Source organism: Polypterus senegalus, chromosome 1 (genome assembly GCF_016835505.1).
Source record: "Polypterus senegalus isolate Bchr_013 chromosome 1, ASM1683550v1, whole genome shotgun sequence".
Taxonomy (NCBI): Eukaryota; Metazoa; Chordata; class Cladistia; order Polypteriformes; family Polypteridae; genus Polypterus; species Polypterus senegalus.
The window spans coordinates 87,687,328-87,715,213 of NC_053154.1; the positions used below are offsets into that span (position 1 = coordinate 87,687,328).

At 36.9% G+C, this 27,886-nt stretch overlaps 1 protein-coding gene across 3 annotated transcripts; it reads left to right on the forward strand.

Moving 5' to 3' along the window:
• LOC120528788 lies at positions 1-27,745 on the forward strand. Of its 3 annotated transcripts, none has more exons than XM_039752923.1 (7): positions 1-159; positions 8,075-8,271; positions 11,544-11,642; positions 19,790-19,846; positions 20,555-20,758; positions 22,277-22,396; positions 26,761-27,745. In XM_039752923.1, the coding sequence occupies exons 2-7, from the start codon at positions 8,095-8,097 to the stop codon at positions 26,818-26,820; spliced, it is 717 nt and encodes a 238-aa protein (XP_039608857.1). In that variant the 5' UTR covers positions 1-159; positions 8,075-8,094; the 3' UTR covers positions 26,821-27,745. The 3 variants fall into 3 exon arrangements, with proteins under 3 accessions (XP_039608857.1, XP_039608853.1, XP_039608858.1); XM_039752919.1 differs by having other exon boundaries at positions 95-194; XM_039752924.1 differs by lacking the exon at positions 20,555-20,758 and having other exon boundaries at positions 96-194.
• The last annotated feature ends 141 nt before the right edge of the window (positions 27,746-27,886 follow it).

The following is a 27,886-nucleotide window of genomic DNA, read 5'->3' on the forward strand; positions in this document are numbered from 1 at the left end:
TCTTTTTGTTACCCTGTGTACACTAGATGGCAGCAAAACACCGCTAAAGAAGAAACTCCCCGTCATCACAACACGGCAAAGTACGTAGAGAGGCCTGCTTCGTCCTGGCTTACGCTGTTTAGCAATCGGCGAGAGCAGAAGCAGTGTCGTAGGACGAAGGTTGGTCATTATAACATTATGATAAATGCTACTGAGTAAGTAAATGTCAAAAATAATTCGTTGCAAATTTAAGCTGGTATACATGGTGGCTCCAGCAGATTTTCCAATGTGGATAGTTTAGGCACAAAAAAAAAAATACGCGAAGCACCTGGTGGCTGTTTTTGCACAGTAAGTTAAACGGTTATGTACGGAAAGACAGTATTGAGAACACTGGGAGGAAACACCTTGAGTAAACACTCAACCTGTAGAACGTCACCCGGGCAGAGTGGCTTGGGACCCTACATCAACGTTGACGCCGTGTCTGAAAGTGTCAGGCCGTTACATGCCATAGGTTGGTTACTTGTCTCGTATAACTTCGTTAGAGACATTAGTATGGTAACATTATACCTTAATGTCAGAAACGAGTCCGATATTGTCCAGTGACTTTTGGGAATGCATACGTGAGAGTGCACACTCGGGGATTGGTAACATGTTAAGATGAACTTTTTTTTTTTAATTAAGTTGTAAACTCTGCCAACACCTTGTTTGCAATCTCGGTCTGTGCAGTTTTGCACCCAGAGGTATGCTGCCTGCACTGAGACAGACGGGAAACACAAGTTGCCTTCACGGGAGAACCCTTGGAAGTAGTATTTCCATAAAATCAAAAGGAACCAGAAATTACTTTATTGTGGTTAAGTCCTATTCGTAGCCCAGTGCTTTTTAGTTCAATTTTAATGTTCAAGGAAAAAATTACAAGCTTCAGTAAGGATCAAGTAGCAACCAAACAGCAGTCTTGCTTTTGTAGCGTTCACAATATTTTGCAGTGTTTTTACATTAAATTAAATCAGCCTTTTTCCCCAGCTGCAATATTAATACACAGTAACATGCAATCTGGAGTTATAAACTGTAAATACGCCTAAGTAGAAACTTCCTACACTAAAAGATGCACATCAAATTGCAGAATGTTCATTTTTTGCTCCTCTTGTAACTTTCTTTTGTCATCTTGTAAAGCAGTTGGCGTAGCTAGAGTTCGTGCCGCTCGGGGTGGAGCGGTGCTTCAGTTTGCCTCCAAACAACATATCTGAATATGTTAACCTATTAAATAGAAAATTAAAATGACATATAGAGAAAAATTAAGATACATTGTGCATAGATTTATTCATATATAGAGAAACAGAAATAATTTTTCACATATAGTTCTTTATAAGCATCAACTAGACAAGAGTATACTGTAGTATAGATGTACTGATAAGTCGTGTACTAATTATTAGTTTTAATATAATTATGCTGCAAAAACCAGAACCAGTGTAGTGCACAAGTGATAGGTGGGGATGTTTTCTGCGCAGAGCAAGAACACATCCAGATTGATAACGAAACAAAATACCGTAAATTAATTGTTTATCGTCCTAGAAATTATCTGTGGAATGTTTATTTATTTTTGTTATTGCCTCATAAATTTCAACTGCTGTGTCTGATGCTGCCACAGAAGGACAGTCTGAAAATTGTTTTTGAGGCATTTGTGGATAAAAATCAGAGAACTTTATTTTTTTCATCCATGAGTGATATTTTTCAGAACCCTGCAGCTTACACACGAATTGCACTGAGCCTTTTAGTCAATAATGCCGCCTCTAAAAATGTGCCGCCCCGGGCGGGCTATCCGCTACGCCACTGACTTTGAGCTACCGTATATTGTTGTATGAAAATGTGCCATTGAAATATATGTTGTTGTAATATGGTGGCTATAAAGTGCAGTGCACAAAGACAAATTAGAAACACAAAAGCAAAATAATACAGACATAAAATAGAAAAAGAAACGTAAATATGCAAAAATATCTGTAATTGCAGCAACAAATTAAGAGTGCAAAAATAAAATCACAAAAAACAAATAGAAAAACATATAAACAAATCAGAACCAAAAATGCAAAAATAAATAAATAAATAGACCTGTGCAAACACATTCAGAAATATACAAAAAAAAAAAAAAAAGATGCAGAAATACTTCAGGAATCAATTGCAGAGCATCAGTAGGTGGTATGTTGGAAGTAAGTCTTCTTCGTATTTTAGATACTTTTTTCCTGAAAGCTAATGGTTAATTAACACTAGAGAGCTTGTCTACCTCATTTTGTAATTACCTGAGTAATTCTGACTTGGGACAGATGAGATGAATAGTGCCATGGGAGATCTCTGCAGTGCAGGCAGTAGTTTTATATTTCATCCAAGAACAACCGACAATAAGGAAGGAACATAGTGGGACTGTAATGGTGTGTATTTAGCTCACATAATGATCTTACTGCGTATTTACATTATTAAGGCCCTGTATGTTTTTTGTACTATTGCAGCTTGCAGTTGAGCTGCATACTAGCAGTGGGTCAAGACTGAGTCAGACTGTCATTGCACTGTGAATCTAGAAGCTGGTGAAGGGGAGCAAAGTTGTGCCCTAACTTATACTACCATGAGATCAGGTCTAACTTATCTTAGTGGCAAATGTTATAAAATATATACTTCCATGCATCTTCATACAGAATGCTAATGGACATAAAAAAGCACATATATATCCCATAGGGAAGTGTGTTTACCATTAGGTTGTGGCTTCTACACCAACATGGTGAAATAGTGAAGACCTACAGTATATTTGTAATCCTTTAAACAATGTTCTGGCTGAGCATGCTGAAAGTTAAACGTTTTGCTTTATTTTATGTCTTATCTTAGATACTCTCAATCTCTTTTTTTGTGCACTTGCCTGCTTCCTAATAATGCATTCCACACTTGAAGTGCTGCTCTTGTTTGCAGTCATAATTGATCATTTGTTTTTGCATGTTTTAATTTGTTTTTGTGTTTTTTCTTTTCATTTTCTTATTGTTTTTGCATATTCTGGTTTGTTCTTATGTTTTCAGATTTATTTTTGCATTTTTACATTTGTTTTGTAGTTTGTTTTTGCATTTGATTTTGCTCCAACCCAATTGCTTAATAAGAAGCACTTATTGCTCAAGTGACACTTGTGCTTCACTTTAATTATCCCGCTCGTTACGATACTGAACCCTTATCGCTTGTTTTAGTCTTAAACAGCTGTACTCTTGGTTTTTAATGGCTTTTTATTAGCAATAAGATTCAAATGACAAAAGCAGCTTTTCTCCATTTAGCTTGTTACCATTTACACCTGTGTGTTTTTTATCATGCGCTATTGGCTTTAATTAAATACTTGCAAGGAAAGTGAAGAGAAAAAAGTGAAAGATTGAGTATTACTCCATTTTAGCCTTCAAATCATTTAGATGATATCCTCACAAAGGGGAAGAACATCTAGGATATGAGAATGGTCTGATATGGCAGAGTTAAAGCACTAACAAGCCATCAAATTAAATTATTGGCACGGATTGTTTTCTAATTAAGCAACTGGGTTGGAGCAAAAACCTGCAGCCTCTGCTGCCCTCCAGGACTGAATTTGCCCACCCCTGGTATGTAGCATTGTACTAAACCAGATAAATAAAGAAGAGTAAGATAGTAAATTCAAAGTAAAAGCCTAACAGACAACGTAATTGATGGTCTAGCACACACACACAGGTTACATGAGCATCTTGACATAGTGGTAAACTGAAAGAAGGGTAGTAAAGTCAGGTAGAGCTAAAAGCCTTCCTGCTCAAATGAGTTTTGAGTTATTTTTTAAAACAATTCCAGAGTCTGGCCGCTATATAGCTGATAGCCCTGTCACCCATGGAGTGTATATTAGTGTGGGGTACAAGATTGCCAGAATCCGAGGACCTTAGTGGGCGCACAGGCACATAGTGATGGAGAAGGTCACTTATGTAGTTTGGCGCAAGGTCATTTAAGGCTTTGTAGGTTATTAGTAGAATTTTATATTCAATTCTGTAAGACACAGGGAGCCAGTGAAGACGAAGCAGGATGGGTTTTGAATAAGATGGAGCTATGATATAAGATTAGAAGGGGCACCTGCCAGTAGGGAATTACAGTAATCGATGTGGGATGTGATAAAAGCATGGACAAGTTTGTCAATGTTAGAAAAGGAGAGGAAGGAACGAACATGTGATATGTTGCGGAGGTGAAAGTAAGAAAGTTTCTTAATGTGAGATTATGTGGGTGGAATAAGAAAGAGAGGAATCAAAAATAACACCAAAATTCTTTGCAGTAGAGGCAGGTCTGATGAGATCACCGCCAAGATGGACTGGGAAGCAGCTCATTTTATTAAGTTGCACTTTAGTCCCAATTTGCAGGAGTTCAGTTTTGTTGAAATTTAAATTTAAAGAGTTCTGTTCCATGCAGGTTTTAATTTCACTGAGGCAAGTTGTGAGCTGAGAAAGCTCTGATGAAGCTCCACTTTTAACATTGAAATAGAGGTGAGTATCTTCTGCATAAAAAATGATAACCCAGTCCAAAGCTACAAATAATATTGCCAAGGGGAAGCATATGAGTACAGAAGAGAAGAGGGCCGAGGACAGAGCCCTGGGGAACTCCTTGTGTGACTGGCGCTGAGCTGGATCTGCTGTTGCCAAGACTAACAAACTCTTGCCTATCAGTCAGACATGACTTGAACCGCTGGAGGGCAGTGCCAGAGATACCCAGCATGTTCTCCATTCTCCATTCTACTTGGTCTGTACTGCGGCAACTGGGCTCTTGATTAGCGACGCGCCCCATCCAAGGTTGGTGAGCAGACTGTTCTGTGCCCTCAGATTGTGAAGCTACTCTGTGGTGTCCATGAGAGCCCCCATATTTTTTTGGAAGTTGGCTCTGGACTGGCTGAGTGAGGTAGTCAAGTAGGGCATTTATGAGGAAATCTCATAGGATTTGCTCTGCCTCTTGCCAGGCATCATGCACATCTGGCTATAACCAGTGCCTAGCTGCCCCATAAGTCAACTACCTGTACGTGGGTTGTCAGATCTGTGTCAGACTGCCATTCATGGCATATTCTCACCTGCTGGTCTGGGGAGATGTTGTACATACCTCTTGAGGATCTCTGCCTTTAGGAGATCATAGTTAGCATCTTCCTCCGGGAGATCATAAGAAGTCCTCTGTGCCTACCTGTTAAGGAAATAAGGCTCAATGTCATCATTAGTTTGTAAAGTTAACAATACCTGGGATGGAGCTTGCGCCTTGTCCTTCTGAATAGCAACACATGCTTTTGCTGTTGCCCCAAACTCAGCAAATTGGGTGATTTACTCTTCCATGGTTGTCAGACTGTTTGTGAGTTTCTGCACCTGGCTCATCTTGGAGTGAAATCCTACCGCTTATGGCACTGAAAAGATAACCGGGAGACAGAAAAAGGTTTTGGGTAGCCACACTGTATACTTCAAATAAATACACAAAAAAAAAAAAGCTGTTCAAGGGTCATTACAGAACTGAATTAAAAGGAACAAGATGGCATTTTTATAGGTGAGTTGAAGGAAGTTCTGTCAGTGGGGCTGGAACCGGAAATTATGTTATTGTACCCAGAACCAGAAGTGGTGTTATTGGGACTGGAATCGGAAGTGATGCTGACAGGCTTAGGAGGGATTTCCCTCAGGTGGTCTACAGGATAAAGAGAGGAAGGGCTAGTACACACTACCACTGGCTGGTCCAGCATGATATTACAATCTTTGGAGACCGTTGGTTGCCTCCACCTCGCACGTGTGTGACAGGAGTTATATATTACAGTTTGGGATCACTAGCATGATATCTTATAATTGCTCCCCTATCTGTTCCTCTGTCAGATTTGAAGCTGCACAAGTCAGGATTTTTCTCATATAACTTTTTGTGACACGAGTATTTTAAGTCAGAGTGAATGTTTGCAAACCCAAACCTAAACCAAATATAATAAAAATTGGGATGATGAATTGTATTTAATAAACACAACAACCTTTGCCCACTTCAAGACCTTTCTCTGCAACTGGGTGTTGGACTTTCTTACTGGGAGGCCACAAAATGTGCGAGTCGGCAATAACACCTCTTAAGACCATCACGTTGAGCACATGGGCCCCACAAGGGTGTGTGCTCAGCCCGTTGCTCTTCACCCTGCTGACCCACGACTGTGTACCAATCTACAGTTCCAATCACATTGTCAAGTTTGCGGACGATACAACTGTGGTCGGCCTTATCACCAACAATGACAAAGACAACTACCGGATCGAGGTGAGCCAACTGGTCCAGTGGTGTAAAGACTAGAATCTCTTGGGAAAGACCGAAGAGATTGTGGTCGATTTCAGGAGAGGTCACTCACAGCACCCCCCACTGACCATCGATGGTGTGGCTGTGGAAAGGGTGAGTAGCACCAAGTTCCTGGGGACGTAAATCTCAGAGGACCTCTCCTGGTCAGATAACACCACATCACTGGCCAAGAAGCTCAAACCCGCCTCTACTTTCTATGCAAACTGAAGAGAGCACAAGTTCCACCCCCCATCATGTGCTCTTTCTACTGGGGCATAATCAAGAGCATCCTCACTAACTGCATCTCTGTATGGTATGGAAGCTGCACTGCCTCCTGTAGGAAGTCCCTGCAGTGCATAGTGGATGTGGCCAGTAAGATCATTGGTGCCCCACTGCCCTCCCTCAAGGACATTTTCCACACGCGTCTCACCCGTAGAGCCATCAGCATTGCTGGTGACTCCTCCCACTCCTTTCACTCCCTTTTTAGCCTCCTCCCCTCAGGGAAAAGGTACCGGAGCCTCCGGGCCCGCTCCACAAGACTGTCTAACAGCTTCATCCACCAAGCTGTCGGGATGCTGAACTCTGTCCACTACGTTCGCCCCTTGCCCCCTGCCCCTGGACCGTAACAGGAGTCACTATCTACCAAGTACCCTACCTCAGCTGGTATTATATAATGACTCAATATTACATATGCTGCTGTCTGTCTTTTTGTACATCTCATAAGCTACTCTATAATGCACCTTCTCAATTTTTTTTAGTGTAATTGGGTGTTGTACTAAACTATTGCACATTGTACACAGGTCTGCTTTACAAGTTCTAATGTTATTTATCTTAGATGTTATACTTTATACTTTTTATATTTTATTGCACTACGAAGTTGAGAGAGAAACAGTATTTCGATTCTCCTGTATGTTCTGCACATATAGTGAATTGACAATAAAAGGCTATTTGATTTGATTTACAGCAAAGTTTGAAAATAAAACCAGCAAAAAAACCCAAGGAACCATAACTACAATTTTAACATAGCTGGTGGTATGAAATACTACAGTGTTATATTTCAATAGAGAAACGGCACCATGGGTGGTGTGATGAAGGACTGAGAACATGTTTTCATTTCAATGAAGAAATTAGAGCTCAATACCTATCAATTTTATTTAATGTTTCTAATCTCTGTTTTTGTCATTGTCTGAAGCTGCTCGTTATCTATGTTAATTTGCTTTCTTGGTTTTTTTTTTTTGTACTAGTATATAAGACAAGAAACGTGTTTTAGTATTAACAGTAGTTATGTACTTATGTGACGTGTTCAAGGGTAAAAAAGTTTGTCAGCATATTATTTTCAAATTCACTTTACCTTTGTGTCTTTCCACCTTCTCAATGGTAACTATAGTATTACCATAAATACTGTTTTACACATTCAGCATTCTCATTTTTCAAGCAGTGCATACTCTTCCCATTTTTTTTATAAGAGTAGACTATTCCAGTCACTTTTTGCACTTCAAACACATTTCCTGTTTAAGTTTTCCGCCATCTGAATTTGGAGTCCAGTACTTGATTGGTACTTAGGAAGGACAGAGCCAATAGTGAGAATGAATACCTAAGAGGCAGTATCAAATAAATAAAAGTACAAAAAAGTTGTATCAGTGTGTCCCTACTACAAATGGCAAATTACAGCTGAAATGGGAAGTCTGAATATTTTAAAACCATTCTCCATTGGCTCTTTGTTTTGTTTGCAATGTGATACATTAGTATTAAGGGAATAAAGCTCTCTTTTAAAACTGATTTTTTTGTTCAATTCATTTTTCAGTATTCCAGAATCTAAAAGATATGTCTGTAACAATTGAGAAAACGGATGAGCAAATCAGAGTAACATTTAACACTTTCAAAACGAACAGTTCCCTGCCTCTGATTTTCCAGATATGTCAGTACTGTTGTTGTAACCCTTTCTGCGATGTTTCAGAGAGCTTTCAGAAGGATATCGGCGGCAGTTTTGCTGTGCTTGGGGTAAGTTTCTGTTTAAGGTTTTGTTTCCACTTCTGTTTGGTTCTAGTGTAAACTGCTCAGTGACTGGTAGTGAGGCAGTTATCATCTACTGCCCAGTTACTTGTTATTCTTATTAATGTGCAGTTCTTTAAATAAAGTGCAATCCTAAATGACAATGATTTCAAACAGGTGATATCAACAGGTGATTATTATCATGATTTGGTACAAAAACAGCACCCACGAAAGGCAGGGTCTTTGAGGAGCAAAAATGGGCAGGTGATCAAATGTATGAGAAAATGATTGACATTTTTAAAATCAATGTTCTTTTTAGACAGTGGAAGGGATTTGCATATTTCTCCCTCTACAGTGCATAATGATATTACAAGATTAATTGAATCTGGAGGAATTTCAGTGCTTAAAGGTCAAGGATGCAAGCCTAAGTTGAATACACATGACCTCTGGCCCCTCAAATCAAGAACTGTCAGTCATCAAAGCTGGTATAACTGCATGGGCAAGGGATTACTTTGGCAAACCTTTGTCAAGCATTACAATATGGAGTTACATTCACAAATGCCACATAATACTTTACTGTGCAAAAAAGAAGCCTTATGTTAACCATGTCCAGAAATGGCATTGACTTCTCTGGGCTCGGAGGCATCTGGTATGGACCATCACACAGTGGAAATGTCTATTTTGGTCAGCGGAATCAGTACTCCAGATTTTTTTTTTTGGAAGAAATGGACGCCATATGCTCTGGACCAAAGATGAAAAGGACCATCTAGAGTAGACTGTTATTAATAACAAGTTCAAAGCAAGGTTTAGTGATGGCATGGGGTTGTGTCAGTGCCCTTGGCAAAGATTATTTACACTTCTGTGATGGCAGCATTAATGCAGAAAAGTACATTGATATTTTAGAGCAACATATGCTGCCTTCAAGATGACATACTTTCCAGAGACGTCCATACATTTTTTTCAACAAGACAATGAAAAACCATATTTAGCACACATTACAAAAGCATGGCTGCTGAAGAAGAGGGTATGAGTACTGGACTGGCCTGCCTTTGGTCCTGACCTGTCCCCAATAGAGAATGTGTGGAAAATTTTGAAACAAAAAATGTGACGACCCTGTACTGTTAAACACCTTAACACGTGTTTGCAGGAAGAATGGGACAAAAATAATACCTGAAACGCTTCACCACTTGGTATCCTCAGTGCCGAGACATCTTTTGAGTGTTGTGGGAAGGAGTGTCGACATTACATAGTGGGAAGTGCTTTACCGTCCTAACTTTCTTTGGAATGTATTGCAGGTCTGATATGCAGGAATAGTATTGTATGTTAACAAATGAAATGAAGTTGACCAGACAAAACAAGAAATATCTTGGACTGATACTGTCTGCAATGAAATTCATTTTTTTTTTAAATTACGTTTTTCCATACCGTTTCAACTTTTTCTGATTTGGGGTTGTACTTATGATTCACTAAAGCATTACAGTTGGCACTTTTAGTTTCATACCTCACCTAGTGTTGAATTAGTACTAAAATCTTTACTTTGGTATTGATACCAGTTTACAGACCTCAGTGCTGGAACTGAAATGCTGCCAAAGTAAATATTGGATGACCTTCCCCCTCCAGAACAGAACTGCATACCTATCCAGTATGCTGCACTGCACAAACTCATGTTTCATCTTTTGTGCTACATAATCAAACACCTCACAGCCTTGCTACGAGCTAATGTTGGAATTCTAAAGTCCATCGATGAGGATGGGGATGGTTTAGGGGGATTGTCCAACACATTAGTCTCCCTACCTTGCTCCTGGCTGGTCATGGCAAAATTCCATTCCGTGTCCGCCTGCTCCCACCTGCTTTCTCTTTTGCCTAACTCATCTTGGAGTATGCTCCCGACTGCAGGCCTGCTTTCCTCTAGAAGGCAATTGAGTTGGGCTAATATTCTTAATTGGGACACACACACACACACACACACAAAATTATAAATCTGTTTGTGACTTTTTTTTTTTCTTTTTTTCACAATACAGTCAGAGTTAAGCTATTGATATTATTTTCAAAAAATAATAAATAGGTGAATAGATAAAGGGTGACCGGATATTTTCAGTTCCCCAACAATGTGCTGTTTTTAAGAGTTAAAACAGCTGTCTGGCTGATATTTGTAAAATCCCCAAAAATGCCTGGGATTTTGTCTTGATTGTTACATAGACTGTGTAAAGAAAGAGCTGACCTACAGGTTTTACCCTATCCATGTGCGACATTTACACGTTTTGTGGTTAATGCTACTTGCCGGCAGCGCAAGGTTTTTTTCGGAGAGAAAGTAATTATGGCAAGTTTGACTCAAGTGACATTTTGGAGAACTTGGCAGAACCATTATCCTATTCAACACCAACATAAAAGATAAAAAGGTGCCAAAAAAAAGTCAGAACATGCGCAAAATGCGTTATATAAATAATCAGATACTGCATTTTAATGTAATTTTTTTTAAACATCAGTTTAGACAGTTCTTGCTACTTAATAATTTGAGACAAAAATGTATAGTAAATGTAAGAGAAGGGTAAAATTTCTGATTTTCAAATTTCAATGATCCGTCATTTCTCCAATAACTACTTTTTACCCTCAGTAACTCTTAACATTTATTTGCCCTCAACTTTTTTGAAGTGCAAAGCTGTGTTCATATAATGCTTAACTTTCATTTTTAGACAAACATTAGGTTGCACTGTATCATGCATCTTTCTTTACAAAAAATTAAGCCCAATGGCTAGCAACATTCAGGACCTATCGAAATTTATTGACAGTTGGCATGTGTTCATTTTAAAATCCAATGTCTGCTTCTTAATGAAGTGGCTCTGGGATACTTAGCGTTTTTTTTTGGATATCTACCTTTATGTTCTTATTACTTCATCAGAGTCAAACCACTTTGTATTGTGAAAAGAAGCTACACAGATAGGTATGTGAGTTGAAAAAAATGTATTTAATGTGAACATGCCCCTATTTATTAATCCTCCATGCACTTGCAAGCATAGTTGTCTTCAGTCTGTTGTTTGCTACCAAACCAATGTTACTTGTTGTTTCCATTATGTGTTTATTTAACTTTCCCTAGAAAGATTATTCATTCTGAGTTATCTTAATATTTAGTTACATTTGATTTTGAGCTATTTTGTATCTGATGAAAAATCCATTTTATGATGCAAAGTGGATTTTGTATGAAATGCTTAGACTATTCACAAGGAAGGAGAGCAGCACTACAAAGATTTTAAAATTGCAACATGTATATGTCATTCTTCTAGGTGATCCAGATTTTTACTGGGATGGTTAATATTAGCCTTGGTCTGATAGTGAACAGTTACACCTGGGTGGACCCATTCTTGATTTGGACAGGAATTGCGGTAACTTTTTTTTCCCCCTTCATTTGAATTGTCATAAAATGTGCAAAATACAATTTGTTGTGATCTTCTGTTAACTCTGTTTCATTGGTCTACATTTGATTTTTTTTCTTAGCCAAATAAAATTTTGCTGGTTGGTTATTTAAAGAATTATTAATTAAACCCAAAAAATGAAAAAAGGAAGACTTCCATTAACAGGTTAAATTAAATAAAGCCAGGTATTCATGTAACTAATTAATGCAGAATAACTCCTAATAAGGTTTAATACTTACCAGTGGCAACGTAGTTAAAGGGTATGTTGAAAGTAAACTCTGGTTTTAGTATGCAATTAACTGGAAACAGCCTTCAATAAGCACCTTTCTGCTCGGTGATTTTTTTTTTTTTCCTTTTTCAGATATGACAGTGCAGAGTTTCTCCTAGAAAAAAAATGTATTAGTGCTTTTGTTATTGACCCAAGATTGCATCCTCTTAGAGGGGTGGCACCAATATCAATCATTTAAATAATTTTATCAGTAAATAATTAATGCAGAGAACATTTTTGTAACAGAAAAGATTTTCCTAGAATTTTTGAATTAATTGCAATAAAAATATATCGACAAAAAAGGTATTCATACAGTTTTTTAATTAATTCACATTCACAAAAGGATTGCCTAAAAAAGGCACATAAATGTTTAATTAAATAGAATTTTTAAATTTTTTAGAGTTCAGAATGGCCATTCTTCTGTAAATGAATATATATATATATATCTATCATATTTCAGATTTATTTCTGGTGCTGGATATTTAATGTCCATTCTTTTTAATAAATGTAATTGTATCAGTATTTGGTATTGCCCTGCTTTGTTAAAAATGGTTCCTGCTTTGCCCAAGTTACAGCCAGTCTGTAGCTAACTAACTTAAACTACCACATACCTTGGGGAAAATGGTTCTACAATGATTTGAAACAAGTAATGGAAGCTGGTGACAATTTAAGCACATAGTTCCAATAACAGCCACTTTTGACCCTCTTGTTCCTGTAATGCTTTTGCTGGAAAAAAAAAAAAATGTACGCATGACATAACATGCAAGCATCATGGCCCCAAAACATTTTCAATTCATTTGAGGGTTGCTTGGGCCAAAGACTGTTTGACCATAATTGGGCAAAAGGCTGAAAATGCGTCTGGTCAGGACTCTAGTCCATTACACGACCACTCACACACACATCATATTCACAAACTGACAATATGCAATTACCAGTTAACAAAACCTAAATTAAAAAAAATAATAATTTATTCTTTGCTAGAGCATGTCTGACCATAGTATTTTTTATGAAATGAGACTTGCAAAGCTATTTGGTTATGATAAAGTGAAAGGCAAACTTTATTAAACTGACTAACCATTATGAATACTTGTGCAGCATGTAGCCCACACATAAAGCCCCTTCTTTATTTGTTACCAATGTTTGCCTTATCTCATAAATATCACTGAAGAAACAGGGCACAGAGGGAAAAAAAAACACAAATGAACACATGATTCCACATAGTATTTAAAGTGGAAACAAATAAATGGCAGTAGTGTCTGTTTTTGTGTGCTTCTTGGTAGTCCTCACAATGCTGTTGAAATTTAACACAAGTTCTTAATCAAGCTTTCCCCATCGGAGTTTAGGTCACGCTATTATACTTATACTTCATTGAATTGGGAGCTGGGTTATGAGGAGGTCTTCCTTGGGGTTGGTTTCATACACACTGTTCAAAATACTTGTATATCGTGTTGATCTTTGTTTTGACTGAGCAGTGTTTTATTATATAGGCAGCCTGTTAAAACCCAGACATTTTGATATTCTAGCCTGAAACTGGGGCTGTCCTTATCTCCTGAATGCCTGGCCACCCTTGAAAATTATAGTGCCGGTGAAATAGTAAATCATTATAATCTACAGATGATGGAACTGTGATCTTGTTTTAGCATGAGGTAAATAGTACTAACTGAATGTTTATTTGCACAATGGTTTACATGCCACATGGTACTTTTGAGATAACCCTTTGTTCACCATTCAGGCATTTTATACTTCTATGATTAGTAAGACCATTTAATTTACATGTTATTACTTTGAGAGGAGAGAGATGCATGCAGAGGTTTCTGTTTGTACTGAGCTGGATTTGCAAATAGAAGGCTGCCGTCCCACATGCTCACAATCAGTCTGTGACAGAGACCTCCTACCCCATGCATGCAGTGTGTTGGTTTCTAATTTACTTATATAGGGATCTGTCTGCAGTTAGTACCATATATTGGAGGTGAAAAAGGGGAACATCTACAACATGTACAAGCTGGTGTTACAGATGTCAAACTGAGAAAACTGAAAAAAGAAACTAATTTGTAGGTGAAGTTGCACAAAACGTTTCTCAGTTTTTAGATAGAAGAGCTTGTAAATTCACTAATGCTTTTCCAGAGGAGAGTTGGGAATTTTAAAACTGTGTGATACATGATCTCTTCAAGATATCTCAATGAAAATGTAACTTGTCTTGACAAATTACCTTGAAGAACAGATGTTCCACATTTTAACAAAATGGGGGGCCAAGTTGTTTCATGAGGACAGACCTGGTTATCACAGTAGGTGTTTCATGCATCATATGCAAACACATCTAAAAAATATTTATCTGTTTTATTTGCTCTTATTTTTGCATCTTTGGATATGCATAATTAACTACCCTATCGCATTTTATTATTGTTTGTATTCTGGCTTACCTGTCCCTGACAGCTTTTACAGTCAGGGGAGTTGTGATGGAACTTTAAACCCTCTGTAGTTGTCTGAGTTAGAGTTGACCTCTGTACTGCTGTGGTGATCAAAAAGACTCCCCGGAGTCCAGAGCTACATAAATTTACTTCACATAAACAGTATATCCTACATGTTGTTGGTATGAAGTATTGCTTTATTTATTGGTAGTTTCCACTTTGTTCTGCATTTATTCTGTGTTCCAAAATGTCACGAACTTTGAACCATGAAAACGACTAGTTATAAGCTATTTTTTTTGTATCTAGAGGTTGTTTGTAGTAGATATCAAACTGTTATTTAAAGAAAGAAACTTATCCTCTACAGGAGAGGTTTGATAAAACCTGTTTTAAGTCTGTAATCAGGCAGAGAAAGCTTGTTGATCTGTGTTATTTATTTACCCCTGCAGCACCATGCTGAAGAGGGAGCATCCATCACAGCAGTCTGTTAGATCAAAAAAGTAAGGGCAAAGGTCTGTTTCATAAACAACTGAATTTACATAACCGTGCCAATCAGTGCATATGTTTACTCTGATTGGTTCGTTGTCTTACACTCAAATGACTTATTGAAATGCAAGTCTATTTTGTCATACTCTTTTGTTCTTCTTATATCTTTTAGCTCAGATATTACCCTTGAAATCTCTGTGTATATGACCGCTGTCCAGTTTTGTTGTTTACAGGACATTTGCTGATCTCTTAGTCATTTCTTAGTACATTTGGTGTCAACCTTCTCCTGGCACGTTCTTGTCTTTGTTATTCACTTGACCTATCTGTTTTCCTGATATGCTTGAACAAGTTTTTGATTAGATTTTTTCTATATTTTAATATGGAAAACATACCAAAATACTTAACCATTGTTACCTCCAAATTATTCTCTCATAGGTTCATAAAAACAGAACCATTTTGATTGAGTGCGGGTCATTTAACCTCTCAAGCCTTGCCAGTCCTATTCACCTAATTTCTTCAAAATAAGTCAAGTTTTGATAGTCCCTGAGATACCACTCTCTACTTCAGTACTTCCTTATTTATCCCTTGTGTTTGTACTACATTGTGTTGTAACAAGGCTATATATAGGCGCCCGACCCGACACAGATTCACACTGGAGGCACATATAAAATTTAAAGACTTTTTATTTCAGGCACAACACAGTCCCAAACAGCACACAAAAGTAAATCACTGCACTCCTCTCTTCTACCACCACTCCTCCAAACCTTGTCCGACTCTGGCCGCTGAGTGGTGGTTGCTGGCTCCTTTTATAGCCCACCTGGAAGTGCTCCAGGTGCTTGATCACCTGTTTCTGGTTGCACTTCCAGGTGGAGCTGAAGACTCGTCCAGCTGGGCTCAGAAACTGATGCAGTACCCCCTGGTGGCCATCCCAAATCCCAACTGGGCTGTGGAGGACTCCATCTCCCATGGAGCCCTGCAGGAAGTTGAGGCACCACTGTCAGCCACGGAAGCTGCCACCAAGCGTCCCGGGGAAGGTATTGAGCTACCCATGGTTGCTCCCTCAGAACATATGTTGAAGGGGTGTCCCGGCAGGTCATGGGACCCGGCTGTCCGCCACAGTGTGAAGAAACACTTTCTAAGAAGTGAGCTATATTTACTGTAACTACAGTAGTTGTTATATTTGACTCCATGTTTTTGTTGAATTAGTACAGTGATTCCCAGCTGTTATTTTAGAATAGGTCCTTCCTTTCAAAATTTAAAACACTTTATCATGTCACCTCTTAATTTTGTTTGCTTAAACTTAAAAGGTTCAACTCCTGTTCCCTAATTGCTCATTACCTCACAGTTCTGGACGTAGTTTAGATGCTCTTTTTATTTATTTATATATTTTTTGTAATTTAGACGTTAAAACAAACAACCCTGGATGAGGTATAATATGTTCATTATGTAGCTTAATCACAACCTCCTGTTCCCTTACACACATTGTGCTGTGCAACCTAAATTTCTAATTACCGTCTTAATAAATTTTATAATAATTATGAATATAGATAATGAAGAGTCCATTATGACTCCTACTCTACTTGCAAGTTTCTTTTTATATTAGAAATTGTATTAATTTTCAAATAAACATATTGCAAGAAAAGCGTCATAAAAATCAAGCACACATTGCTATAAAGAAAAATAAAAAAGCAACAAAAATCAGACATTCCCAAATGTCCATCCTTACCCAAAACAGAGGGATAATTAGTAATTTAAAAATTGTGTCATACATCCCTATATTCATTAAAATAATATGAGTTTAGCAGAAATGTCAAAGACATGGCAGACTTATTTTAAAATAACATGAATGAATTTTGCCAAACTTTGAAGATCTGCAGAATTCCTCACAAAGAAAATTAATATTTTTTTCTAGCTTTAAGCACTATAAGATATAATTTTTCCCATTATGTTATGGAGTGTTCATTTAAGCAAGATCAGTTGATGAGTTAACAATGTAGTGCACGAAATGACAATGACTCTTAGGTTTTGCTGTGAGAATTTGGAATGATAGTAAATCAAACACTATCTGATAAATACAAAATCATCATACATATTCTAGCAAAGGCAAAGCTGCACTATGTTGTTCACAATTAGGATACAATCTCTTCTATATTCTAGAGGAATTTAATCTAAAAAGGTGTGTCTGGTGTACAGCTTTCACCAGAGCTACAGTGTTTTGCACAAATTCATCAAAAGCACGTTTTCAATAAATGGATCTCTAAAGGTTGGGATCCAAAATTGCATGCATATATTAAATATTGTGTAATTAAGGGAGAACTCAAATGCAAAACTGGCCTATAACAGACAACAGTGGCAATTTTAAAAGTTTTTTTCTACATTAGTTCTATATTTTGGATGAATTACCCACTTGAAATGACACATTTTCTTTTAAGTAAATAACTCCTCTTTTTTCAATTTGGCATATCTTCCTAAAAATGTGTAATTCCCTATTTTATACTCCTGTCTGTCTCTTATATTTAGTGTGGCTTCTTTCATTGCTATGATACTATATAGTACATACAGTAGATGTACATAATTATAACTCCAATTCACTTGTTTAGTTCTTGATACTTATAGTACTGAGGCAAGCAAATTTTTAATTAATTGCCCTATTTAAAGTTGGTATTTTAATATTCTGTTACTCTTTAAATTTGTATTGCAGAGGTGACAGTCCGCCATTATGTGTGTAACCTGTTCAAATGTGGGCAATGACAACAAGATCCACCAGTTGCTCTGGCCACAAACCTGTCCATCCTTCAATGGAGTTCTTCCCACCCCTGTGTGCCAGGAAGGCAACACATTAGGCAAGACTGACTGTCCATGGAGCAAACAAGTCTCAGTCACCCTAATGATGGAGCCACCCACTAAAACTACAACAATCTTCCTGGGATCTGGTTTTAAGGTGACCACCAGATTCTCCATCAAACTATACAAGATCCTGAAGAAAGTTGGACCTCCTGTGCCACTTTATTAACACACACTATTTTCCTAAAGGATATCCAGTCAAAATGTGCCTGTTTTATAATGCACTTGGCTCTTTGTTTGGTGACTCCTGCAGGTTTTGCAGTTTGCTAGTTAAGATAGGAGGTGAGAAATTAGCAGTCTGCTTAGGTAGATAGATAGATAGATAGATAGATACTTTATTAATCCCAAGGGGAAATTAGTTATTAGTTTATTCTCCAACCCCATATTGGTTCTCTTTCCTGCTGTACTTAACCAATGATATTCTGGATTTGGCAGAATACCAATATATGGTTCTCTTTCACCATCCTACTCCAGACTCCAGTTTGTTTGCTCTTTAAATGTTTTTTTTTCTTCATAACTCTGGCAGGTTCTTTTCAGCTGTTGTATTCCATGGCTTTTCATACTTTTCTCCAGCATCACTTCCATTCCAAATGCTCTTATGTGTGCATTTCTCAGTTGTTTGCTTCCTTAGTCAGGAATGTGTCTCTTTCTAGATTCCAATTTTCAGATCAGAAATACGTGATTTTGCAGTTTTACTTTTGTGAAGGGCACTATTTGTAACTTTGCTTTGGCCCACTATCTTCAGCAAAAGATATCTGTACTTGACCCATCCTTAGGGTGTGTAAGCCCCCATGTGGTAGATCTGGAATATGCATTACTGATTACACATACTGCACAGCAACTAAACTAAATAACATCTTTAAAGTACCAAGAATGAAATCTACTGAATACAGGTGTGATACCCTGTCCTGAGTTAAGCCTACTAGAGTATAGCCACTTGGACTGTAGGGGTGTAGTGCATTCTTCTTTATTTCTACAATTAGAAGGGCTTTATATGAGTAATTCTGTTGAAGATAAATAACTGTTCAGTGAGTTTGGCGTTGATTACTTTTTTTAAAAGCAAAGTATAGGTTGCTTTGATTGTTACAATTAATTCTGATGCCAGTGGTGTGTCATATAGCATTTGCAGTTGGTCATCCTCTAGTTGATTCATCCTAATCAGATTTAAATTAATGTAACCATTCTCCTAACTCCTAATTATTATTTGTATTACCCCTGCTGTATCCTGTTTAGCTGATCTGTCAGATTCTAACTCTAATCTCTACTTTTGGTGACGCGTATATTAATATGAATGAAATATTGTGTCTTTCAACCTTAGAAGCCCTTTTTTCCATTTTAGGTTATCATGTGCACCTTTTGGATGTATAAAGTTGCCAGACAAGGTTTCCTGTTTTCCTTACATTTTAACCTTTCGCGTGAACTACGTGCTAGTGATTTTTGTGTAAATTGGAATGATTTCAGTTCTTCTATAACTTTCCATTATGTTGACAATATGTTGTTTTTTTTCATAATGATCCCTCTAATATCCCGATATCCTAGATTTATTTAATCCCTATGATGCCTTTAAGAACAGGCTCTTAAGAAATGAATGAGGAGGGACGCAGGTCTTGATTCAAAAGCTTGATCGCGCAGGAATATAAATTATTTTTTGTGGACTATTCTAATTTTCCCGTAAGTATTTATTTCGCAATATTTTAGAAAAAATGCATTTGTTTTGGGCATTGTGAGGACAGGACTAGGTAACTGACATGGATTATATAAGAGTAACTTGCATTCAGTGTAAGTAACTTTCAGTATTTTTTAATAGATGTTTTAATATTGTTTGCTGCATTTCAGTAGAGACCCTGGATGGCCCCTGTTTTAAGTCCAATGTATCAGCACCTTTGTTATCTCCATTCTCCATGAAAACATTACAGTAAAAATTTATCTTGGCAATCACTAAAAACAGCACAGGATAATTAACAGATAAAAATATTTCTTTAGTTTATGGTTTATTTTAGAAAAATTTGTAGTCTGCTCCAAACATACTAGAAGGGGAGGTTTAAATATCTAATGTTACTTGTGAAATTAAAAGAATTCATTTTTTAGCCTAATTCTGAATTATTTTCTTACAGTTTATATTAATAGGAGGTTTCTGTCTCTTGGCTAGTAAATTCTGCAGTCCATGCACAGTGAGTATGCTATATTTTTTGTATGTTATATCGTGTAAATGTCCATCTTGACTGTGATCGAAATAGGCAAATGAGAGCAGAGTGCTAGCTCTCACACGCACTTCTTTATGTTGCACATAGGTCAGAAATTGTGAGAAAGCATAATACTTGTTTACTACGAACACATTTTTAACACCATCTTGTATTATTTTTTAATACTTTGTTATAAGTTTATAGTGTGGTGTTGTAGCTGACCAATCACAAAGATGACATTTTCAGTCCTTCTACTGATTTTCTTTATAATCCTAAGCAAAATACATAATTGGCCTACAGAATAGTACAAGGAATGATAAATTTTGTAAATGATTAGAATGAAAAGCTATTATAAGAGTTTCAGATAATCTCCTTAGGCCTTCATTTGTATCAAAAAAGAAGGAATTTGTAACAATTTTGTTATAATTGACAGTGAAATTAATGAAAATTAAATAGCTCACACATTTTGTATCTGTAGAATTCTATCCAAACCGTCAACTTCATTATCTGCAAAAAAGTACATTTCTATTGTTATTCCTCGTAAACATTGTATTGTGTAAATCAATGTGTTTAGCTATTTTGTAGGCTGCCTTCATGGCCCTTTGCCAAGTTTGCAATGACTTAACAAGCACACTTAATTCTTAGTCACTGCAATCAGATTATAAATATTATAGTATTTTTTTCTTATTTTTACAGACATTTTTATCAGTAATCTTGAACATTGTAAGCACAGTATGTGCTATCACAGCAATTGTTTATGCAGCTATTGCATTAGGAGTCTTACGGAGTCCATGTTTTCTGGACCCAAAAAATTACTATTGCCCTTGCTATGTCGCTAAGGAATGGATTATTTATGAAGATATACAAAAAGCCTGTATAGAAATAGTTAAAAAAAATGAAGTAAGTACAAATTTGTTTTTGTATGTGTTCTCATTTTCGGTTGTAAGCATTTGAATATTCATACCAGTCCTCAGTGTTCAAGTGCACGAGATTGAGCTTTCTAATGCAGAACTTCGGCATCCTTGTTTGAAAATTTTAACAAGGTAATTAAAACTGAGTAATTGAGTATGGACAAGTATAGATGATGTTCTAATGATGATGGTTCTTTTACAACACATCAAAATGTCTTGATGTTAGTAACCTAAATTAGATGTAATCTCTTTTTCTTTTAGCCAGTCTTTCAATGCCTCTGTTAAACAGACTCTGGGATGAGTCAACAGCTCTGAAGCTACTGTATACCAGCATAGGTCACCATGGGAAAGATATTGTATTCCCTTCTCTCTATATGTTTTACACTGTGCATCCATGTTCACCAATTACTAAAATTTCAGTAAAACTCCAGTTGTATAATGCAAGAGAATCCAGCTTCAATATAGATCATATCTTTAAGTCCAAAGCATTTTAATCAATCACACCTCTCTACACCAACTAGTGTACAAACTTTACCCAAAAAGACCATTATATAAGTTCTTCATCTTACTAATTTATTGAGTACCTGGATTTTATTGTGGAATTTCACTGTTGTTAAAGGTATTAATTGAATTCACCCATTAGCAATGTTGAGAACAAAATGTTTTCATCAGTTTCAGATAAGTGAGTCACCCTTAGAGAAAAATACACTTTTTCTGAGTTTGTGTTAGGCATGTTCTATTTCAGTTTAAAACTGTTCCACAAGCATTGGATTATATTATTATAATTATATATAATGTAATATAATATATATATATATATATATATATATATATATATATATATATATATATACTGTATATATATATAATTATATTATTATATTATCTTGGATTATAACACATGCAAAGGATTTTGTCTTGCTTGTAAAAAATCCCCTCAAGTATTCACATTCATTATCATGTGTTGTATATGCCCTCAGCTTCAGATCCTGTTGAATTATAGTTTTCATCTTTGAACAGCACCTTATACACCTCTTTGGTGCAATATCAGAGGGAACTTCCACTATGGGTAGTTTTAGCTTTTTACCTCGTGTTAAAGAATTAGCTTACCATTTGCTGTTGATTAGCTGGAAGAATCTTATTTAAACCTTTTGTAGGTGAAATAAAATGTTGACATTTTAAATATTTACAATCAACGAAAGAGACCCAAATAATGAACAATCAGAAAAGCACATTACAGCCCTGCAACAAATACTGTTCAGTAACAGTAATCTGTATTGGTTTGTATTGGGAAAAAACAGCAAATTTAAATGGTTGTATATAAATGCATATTAGAATTGGTAAGCAGAGCTATCCCAGTATCAGAAAAGCCAGTCCATTGCAGTTTTACTATAGTAATTATCTTTCAAGTTTGATGTGCTAACTATATCTCATTTTGTGTCTTTAGGTTTGCCATGCTGTAAACTATAAATTTTAACATATTCTTTACCATCCCTCTCTGCATTAGATAGATATATTTGTATTGAAAATATTGATCTTGATTTTTGATGTTCTCCAAGCCTGTGTTGCTATCGCTGCAGTTATTGTTGGATGCAAAACTCTATCAAAATACAGAAACCACAAAATGGTAAGTGTGTATCTGTACTCAAAAATTTGTCACTCTTAATCCAGATGTGAAAAACTGCTTATCATAAATCTCTCTCTCTCTGTCTCTCATTAATATATACTCATTTGCACAATACAAGAGTTAAAACACTAGAACAAAAATGGTTTAGATAAATACTTTATGAAGATGTGAACTATGTTAGAATCTGGCATTTGAACTCCAGGGCCCTCATGTATAAACGGTGCATACACACAAAAATGTCGCATACTCCCATTTCCACGCTCAAACCGCGATATATAAAACCTAAACTTGGCGTAAAGCCATACACATTTTCACGGTAGCTCAAACCCTAGCGTACACAAGTTCTCTGCTCAGTTTTGCAAACTGGCGGCACCCAGCGTCAAAGCAGTGCTTTTGTTCCAATGTGGTTTCCCTTTCTTTTTTAGATCCACATCCCTGACGCGGCTTTATCATATACACTGAAATTAGCCGCATATTGTTTATTAGTTTAAGGCATCTGATTGTGATTAACCTGTAACAATATAATGGTCCACGGAATAGCCAAACTATTCCAAATACCATAGCTGCTTTAGCGTTGTTACTTTCACTGCACCTTCTTCTTTCAGCTGCTCCCGTTAGGGGTTGCACAGCAGATCATCTTTTTCCATATTACTCTCACTGCACCACTCAGAGTATTTTTATCACTGTATCTGAGTGGGGAATCACAGCTGTACAGCAGCCGATTGGAAAGAAAATTATCGGTATACAGCATCAAGTGTTTGAACTGCTCTCATGCGACAAAGCTTCAGAGCCTTTCCTGTACTGACCTCGCGGTTCAGAAACAGTTTCATCCCAAGAACTATTAACACAATCAATCAGTCCATAAAGTGCTCCTTGTAGAACTGTTTGTACTTATAAGTACAATTACCTCACTGTAAACTTGCGATACTGTTATAATAATGCACAACCTGAGCCACTTTATAAAGCGCATATTTACATACGATGACAATATCATTTTTAAGATGAAATGCAGCAAAATATGTTTATTATATTATACAGATAAAACTTTAACTTCATTTAAATAATCTATATTGTTAATAATTAAACATGTGAGGACACAGTGTTGTGGCGCAGCAAGGAGCTGGCACTCCGTTCAGGGATTGTTCCTGCCTCTTGCTGTATTCTTGCTAGGGCCGGCGCAACACTGGAAGGATAGATGGATAGAATAATTAAACATGTACTACGAAGATACAGTATTTCAATGTTCTTTAAAAGTTTTGAAGAATGGCTTAATGTCTATTACAGAGCTGATTGTGTGGCGATTGGGTATTTGGAGAAAGAAAAGGAAGGACAGGTATCGGGGGTTAGTATGTTTGAAAGAGACAGTACTGCTGCAATAAATTATTTCATCGAAGGTCAGGTTGGGGAGCATGCACTAATGCAGCGCATTGCTGCACCCACCATATGACAAAACAGCCTTGAATCCTGGTTGGCAACCCCCCAGGCAGACACGTGGATCAGTCCCACCCCCTGGAAATGACTCTCTATCTGCTGCAGCCAGATGTTACGTGGGTGTCCCCTTGGCCTGATCCAGCCACTCGGGGTCCTCAACAATGAGGATCCTGTGAGTTGGATCACCCTCTAGGAATCCTAGGAATCGCTCCACATGGCCGTTGTGCCGTAATTGATGCTCCCTCACAATGCAGGTAATGTTCCTCATTCGGGATTCCATGAACAACCACTCATTCGACACAAAGTCAAACCAGTGGTACCCAAGGATCCTCTGAAGAGACACAGTACCAAAGTCCAGTTTTTGTCTCAGGTCATTGGTTAGCGTCCATGTCTCACAACCATATAGCAAGACAGGAAGTACCAGGACTCTAAAAACTTAGATCTTTGCATATCTTTTGCATAGATATCAGGAGTGCCACACACCCCTTTCCAGTGACCTCATAACCCCCAGTGCTCTCCAGATCCATCTACTGACTTCATAGGAGGTGACACATTCGGCAGTGACACATTCATTTGAACTAAATGAATACTATATTTAGTATTTCAGAAATTATTAAAGCATTTTTTAAATTTTCTTTGACTATTTAGAAAATTTGGGACTACAACATCTGTAGGTGCTATAAATCATTTCCCATCCATATTGTTTCTGAACCAGCTCTTCTAAATCCATAGTTAGTGATTAACCAAGTGTGGTGCAAAACATTTCAAAGAGTAGATTTATGTCTGTGCATTGAGCTGACAGGAATCATGTAATAGTCTTACTGTCTGTAATGCAAGTCTAATCAGCAGGTACAGAAAACATTTTGAGAAGGCTGTTGCTGCTAAAAAAAAAATGTTCAACCAGTTTCCAAATACAAGAGTTCACTTACCAAATCCATGCTAAAATATGAATGTTTAAGCAGTGTTTTCGCTATTGAAAAGAAGTACAATTGTTTGTGTGTTAGTGTCTGCACATTATGTTTACTGTTATTGTGACTTAGAAATCACATTGGTTATGAGTAATTAAAGAGGATGTCCAGATAATTTCAAAATGTTCACCAACTTTTTTGCAACAGTATATATTTATTCAGAGAAAAATCCTTAGTAGCCCTTCCCCACATTCATAATTAAAATGCTGTGACTTAAGAAATAGTGTCTGTGTCTCACTTGTAGTCAATAAATTGAATTTTGTTTGTAATGTTAACCTATTTTGCAGAGTTGAGCATAGGGCAATCCTGAATATTTTTTATCAGTTTTAGTGTTATTAGAACTTCATTTGAATATGTTTCTAGTTTACAATTTATTGCAAAAAGATAAAAATTGGAGATTATTTGTTCCTTCAGATATATTTTGTTGTATACAACATTAGTCTCTTTCAAAATTTGAATTTGTGTAGAAATTATTTTAAAATTTTTTTGTTTCGCATGTATGAATAGATTTACTTGCAGAATGCATGTTGAATTTCCACTGGTTAATATTTTAAGTTCTAGTATAAAAGTTAGCATGAGATAGATAGATAGAAGAGTTGCATAGTGTGGGGGAGGAACGATCTCCTCAGTCTGTCGCTGAAGCTGCTTCTCTGTCTGGGGATGATACTGTTCAGTGGATGCAGTGGATTCTCCATGATTGACAGGATGGATGTCAAACTGTCCGGCTCCATGCCTAATATAGAGCCTGCCTTCCTCACCAGTTTGTCAAGGCATGAGACGTCCTTCTTCTTTATGCTGCCTCCCCAGCACACCACCGCACAGAAGAGGGCACTCGCCACAACCGTCTGATAGAACATCTGCAGCATCATATTGCAGATGTTGAAGGACGCCAGTCTTCTAAGGAAGTATAGTCGGATCTGTCCGTTCTTGCACAGAGCATCAGTATTGGCAGTCCAGTCCAATTTATCATCCAGCTGCACTCCCAGGTATTTATAGGTCTGTACCCTCTGCACACAGTCACCTCTGATAATCACAGGGTTCGGGAGGGTCCTGGGCCTCCTAAAATCCACCACCAGCTCCTTGGTTTTGCTGGTGTTCAGTTGTAGGTGGTTTGAACCACACCATTTAACAAAGTCCTTGATTAGGTTTCTATATTCATCCTCCTGCCCACTCCTGATGCAGCCCACAATAGCAGTGTCGTCAGCAAACTTTTGATAACAGCATAAATAACATTGCAAGATTTGACACAGGGCCTCAAGTTGTTATCAAATAGAAAAATAAACAAATAAATTTGTGATGCTCAGAGAAATTCTTGTATTGAATATGAGTAAAGAGACCTGTATGGGTCTGAAAATTTATGATATGCACTAACTAAGCAGATTATTACAAACACCTGTAAACCTGATTATAATAAGAAAATTACATGGCAGCAGCACAGTGCAGACATAGCTCAGGAGCTTCTGTTAATCACATCAAACATCAGAATAGGGAAAAATGTGATCTCAGTGATATCGACTGTGGCATGATTGCTGGTGCCAGTTGGGCTTGTTTGAGTGTTTCAGTAACTGTTGGTACAAAAAACATCTAGTGAACAGCAGTTCTGCAGACAGAAGTGTCTTGTTGATGACAATGGTCAGAGAAGAATGGCTAGACTGGTTTGAGCTTACAGAAAAGCTATGGTAAATCATATAATCACCTTGTACAACTTCAGTAAACACAAAAGCATCTCAGAATGCACAACACGTTGAACCTTGAGGCAGATGGGCAACAACAGAAGAAAACTACATCGGGTTCCTTTCCTGTCAGCCAAGAATAGAAAGCTGAAGCTACAGTTGTCAACTGGCTCACAAAACTGGACAGTTTACTAAAAACTTTTTAAGAAATATTTTCTGAAACTTATGTTATAACTAATTAAATCTGAGGATATATGCGACTAAAATGTGAGTGTTTTCCTATCTTTCACAGGCCATTGTAAATACTGAAGAATGTGAGATGATAACACCTCTTCTTGAAGACACAGACTGATGATTTATTTGTTATCGGGGATTATGGAAAATACTCATAATTGATTATATTGTTTAAAAATAAAAAACGCTGAATGTTATTGACTGTAAACTTCTAAAGTTTGAACACCGTTTCTTGTATCTGTTTACCTAAAAAGTTTAAAAGGCTACAATGCACAGGCCAATATGCTAAGCTTAACAAAAATAAATAAATAATGTATTTAGTTACTGCATTTTAAACAGTGTGAGAAGAGAATATTAAAAATATTGTTTACTTCAACCTGCTGAAAGCTACAAAAAGAACAGCTAAAGTAATCTTCACATCTGACATCTATGCATAGCTCTTTATATTTCAGAGTTGATCACTAAACTATAAAAGGTGCAAGCTTAAGCTACAGATTAAATTAATTTAGGCTAATATACATGTACTGAATTTAGATGATATAAATTCATGCATTAATACAGTTCTTGTGTTAATTCGCAATATGAGCTCCCTAAAGCTTAAAAATAGCCAGAGATTTTAATGTTATATTACACCCTGGGTGTAACTAGGTCATCAGCAACTGCAAGTACAGTCCCTGAAACCATTGTGGTAATCGCGTGTTTTATCAAAGATCACAACATCCTGTACCCATAGAAAGTTCTTTACTCATATTCAAGACAGTTTTTCTTGTTTCTCTATACATCATAGTAAAATGGGCTACTTTTTTAATGATAGTGTCCTCTCTCAAATCTGGCAAATATGATTCTATTGTTATGCTTGGCCGTCTCTATTTCATTAATATCATTTAGAAATCTCATGCAGTGTTGTTTCTGCCATCAACACAGTGTCATCAGCATACTGTATCTTGCTGTTAAAACGTATTTCTCCAATCTTTAGGTTTTTCTGCTACCAGTATTAATGATGATGTTTTCAATGAATTAAATAAACATGAGGAAAGAACTTACCTGCTGAACATCTTTTTTAATCTGAATTTCTGGGGGTAGACCGTGATCAAGTATACATAAAAGCAGTTTGGAATGCAAGTGTAGAGACTAAGTAAAGCTAGCGAAGGCCATGAAATAAACCTGTTTAAGGAGTCATGTTA

What these genes read in the sequence shown, in the direction of transcription:
- LOC120528788 (XM_039752919.1), top strand. An exon ending in AAATAGTTAAAAAAAATGAA is followed by an intron (nt 20,759 to 22,276) that starts GTAAGTACAAAT and finishes TCTCTGCATTAG; the next exon opens with ATAGATATATTTGTATTGAA. An exon ending in AATACAGAAACCACAAAATG is followed by an intron (nt 22,397 to 26,760) that starts GTAAGTGTGTAT and finishes TATCTTTCACAG; the next exon opens with GCCATTGTAAATACTGAAGA.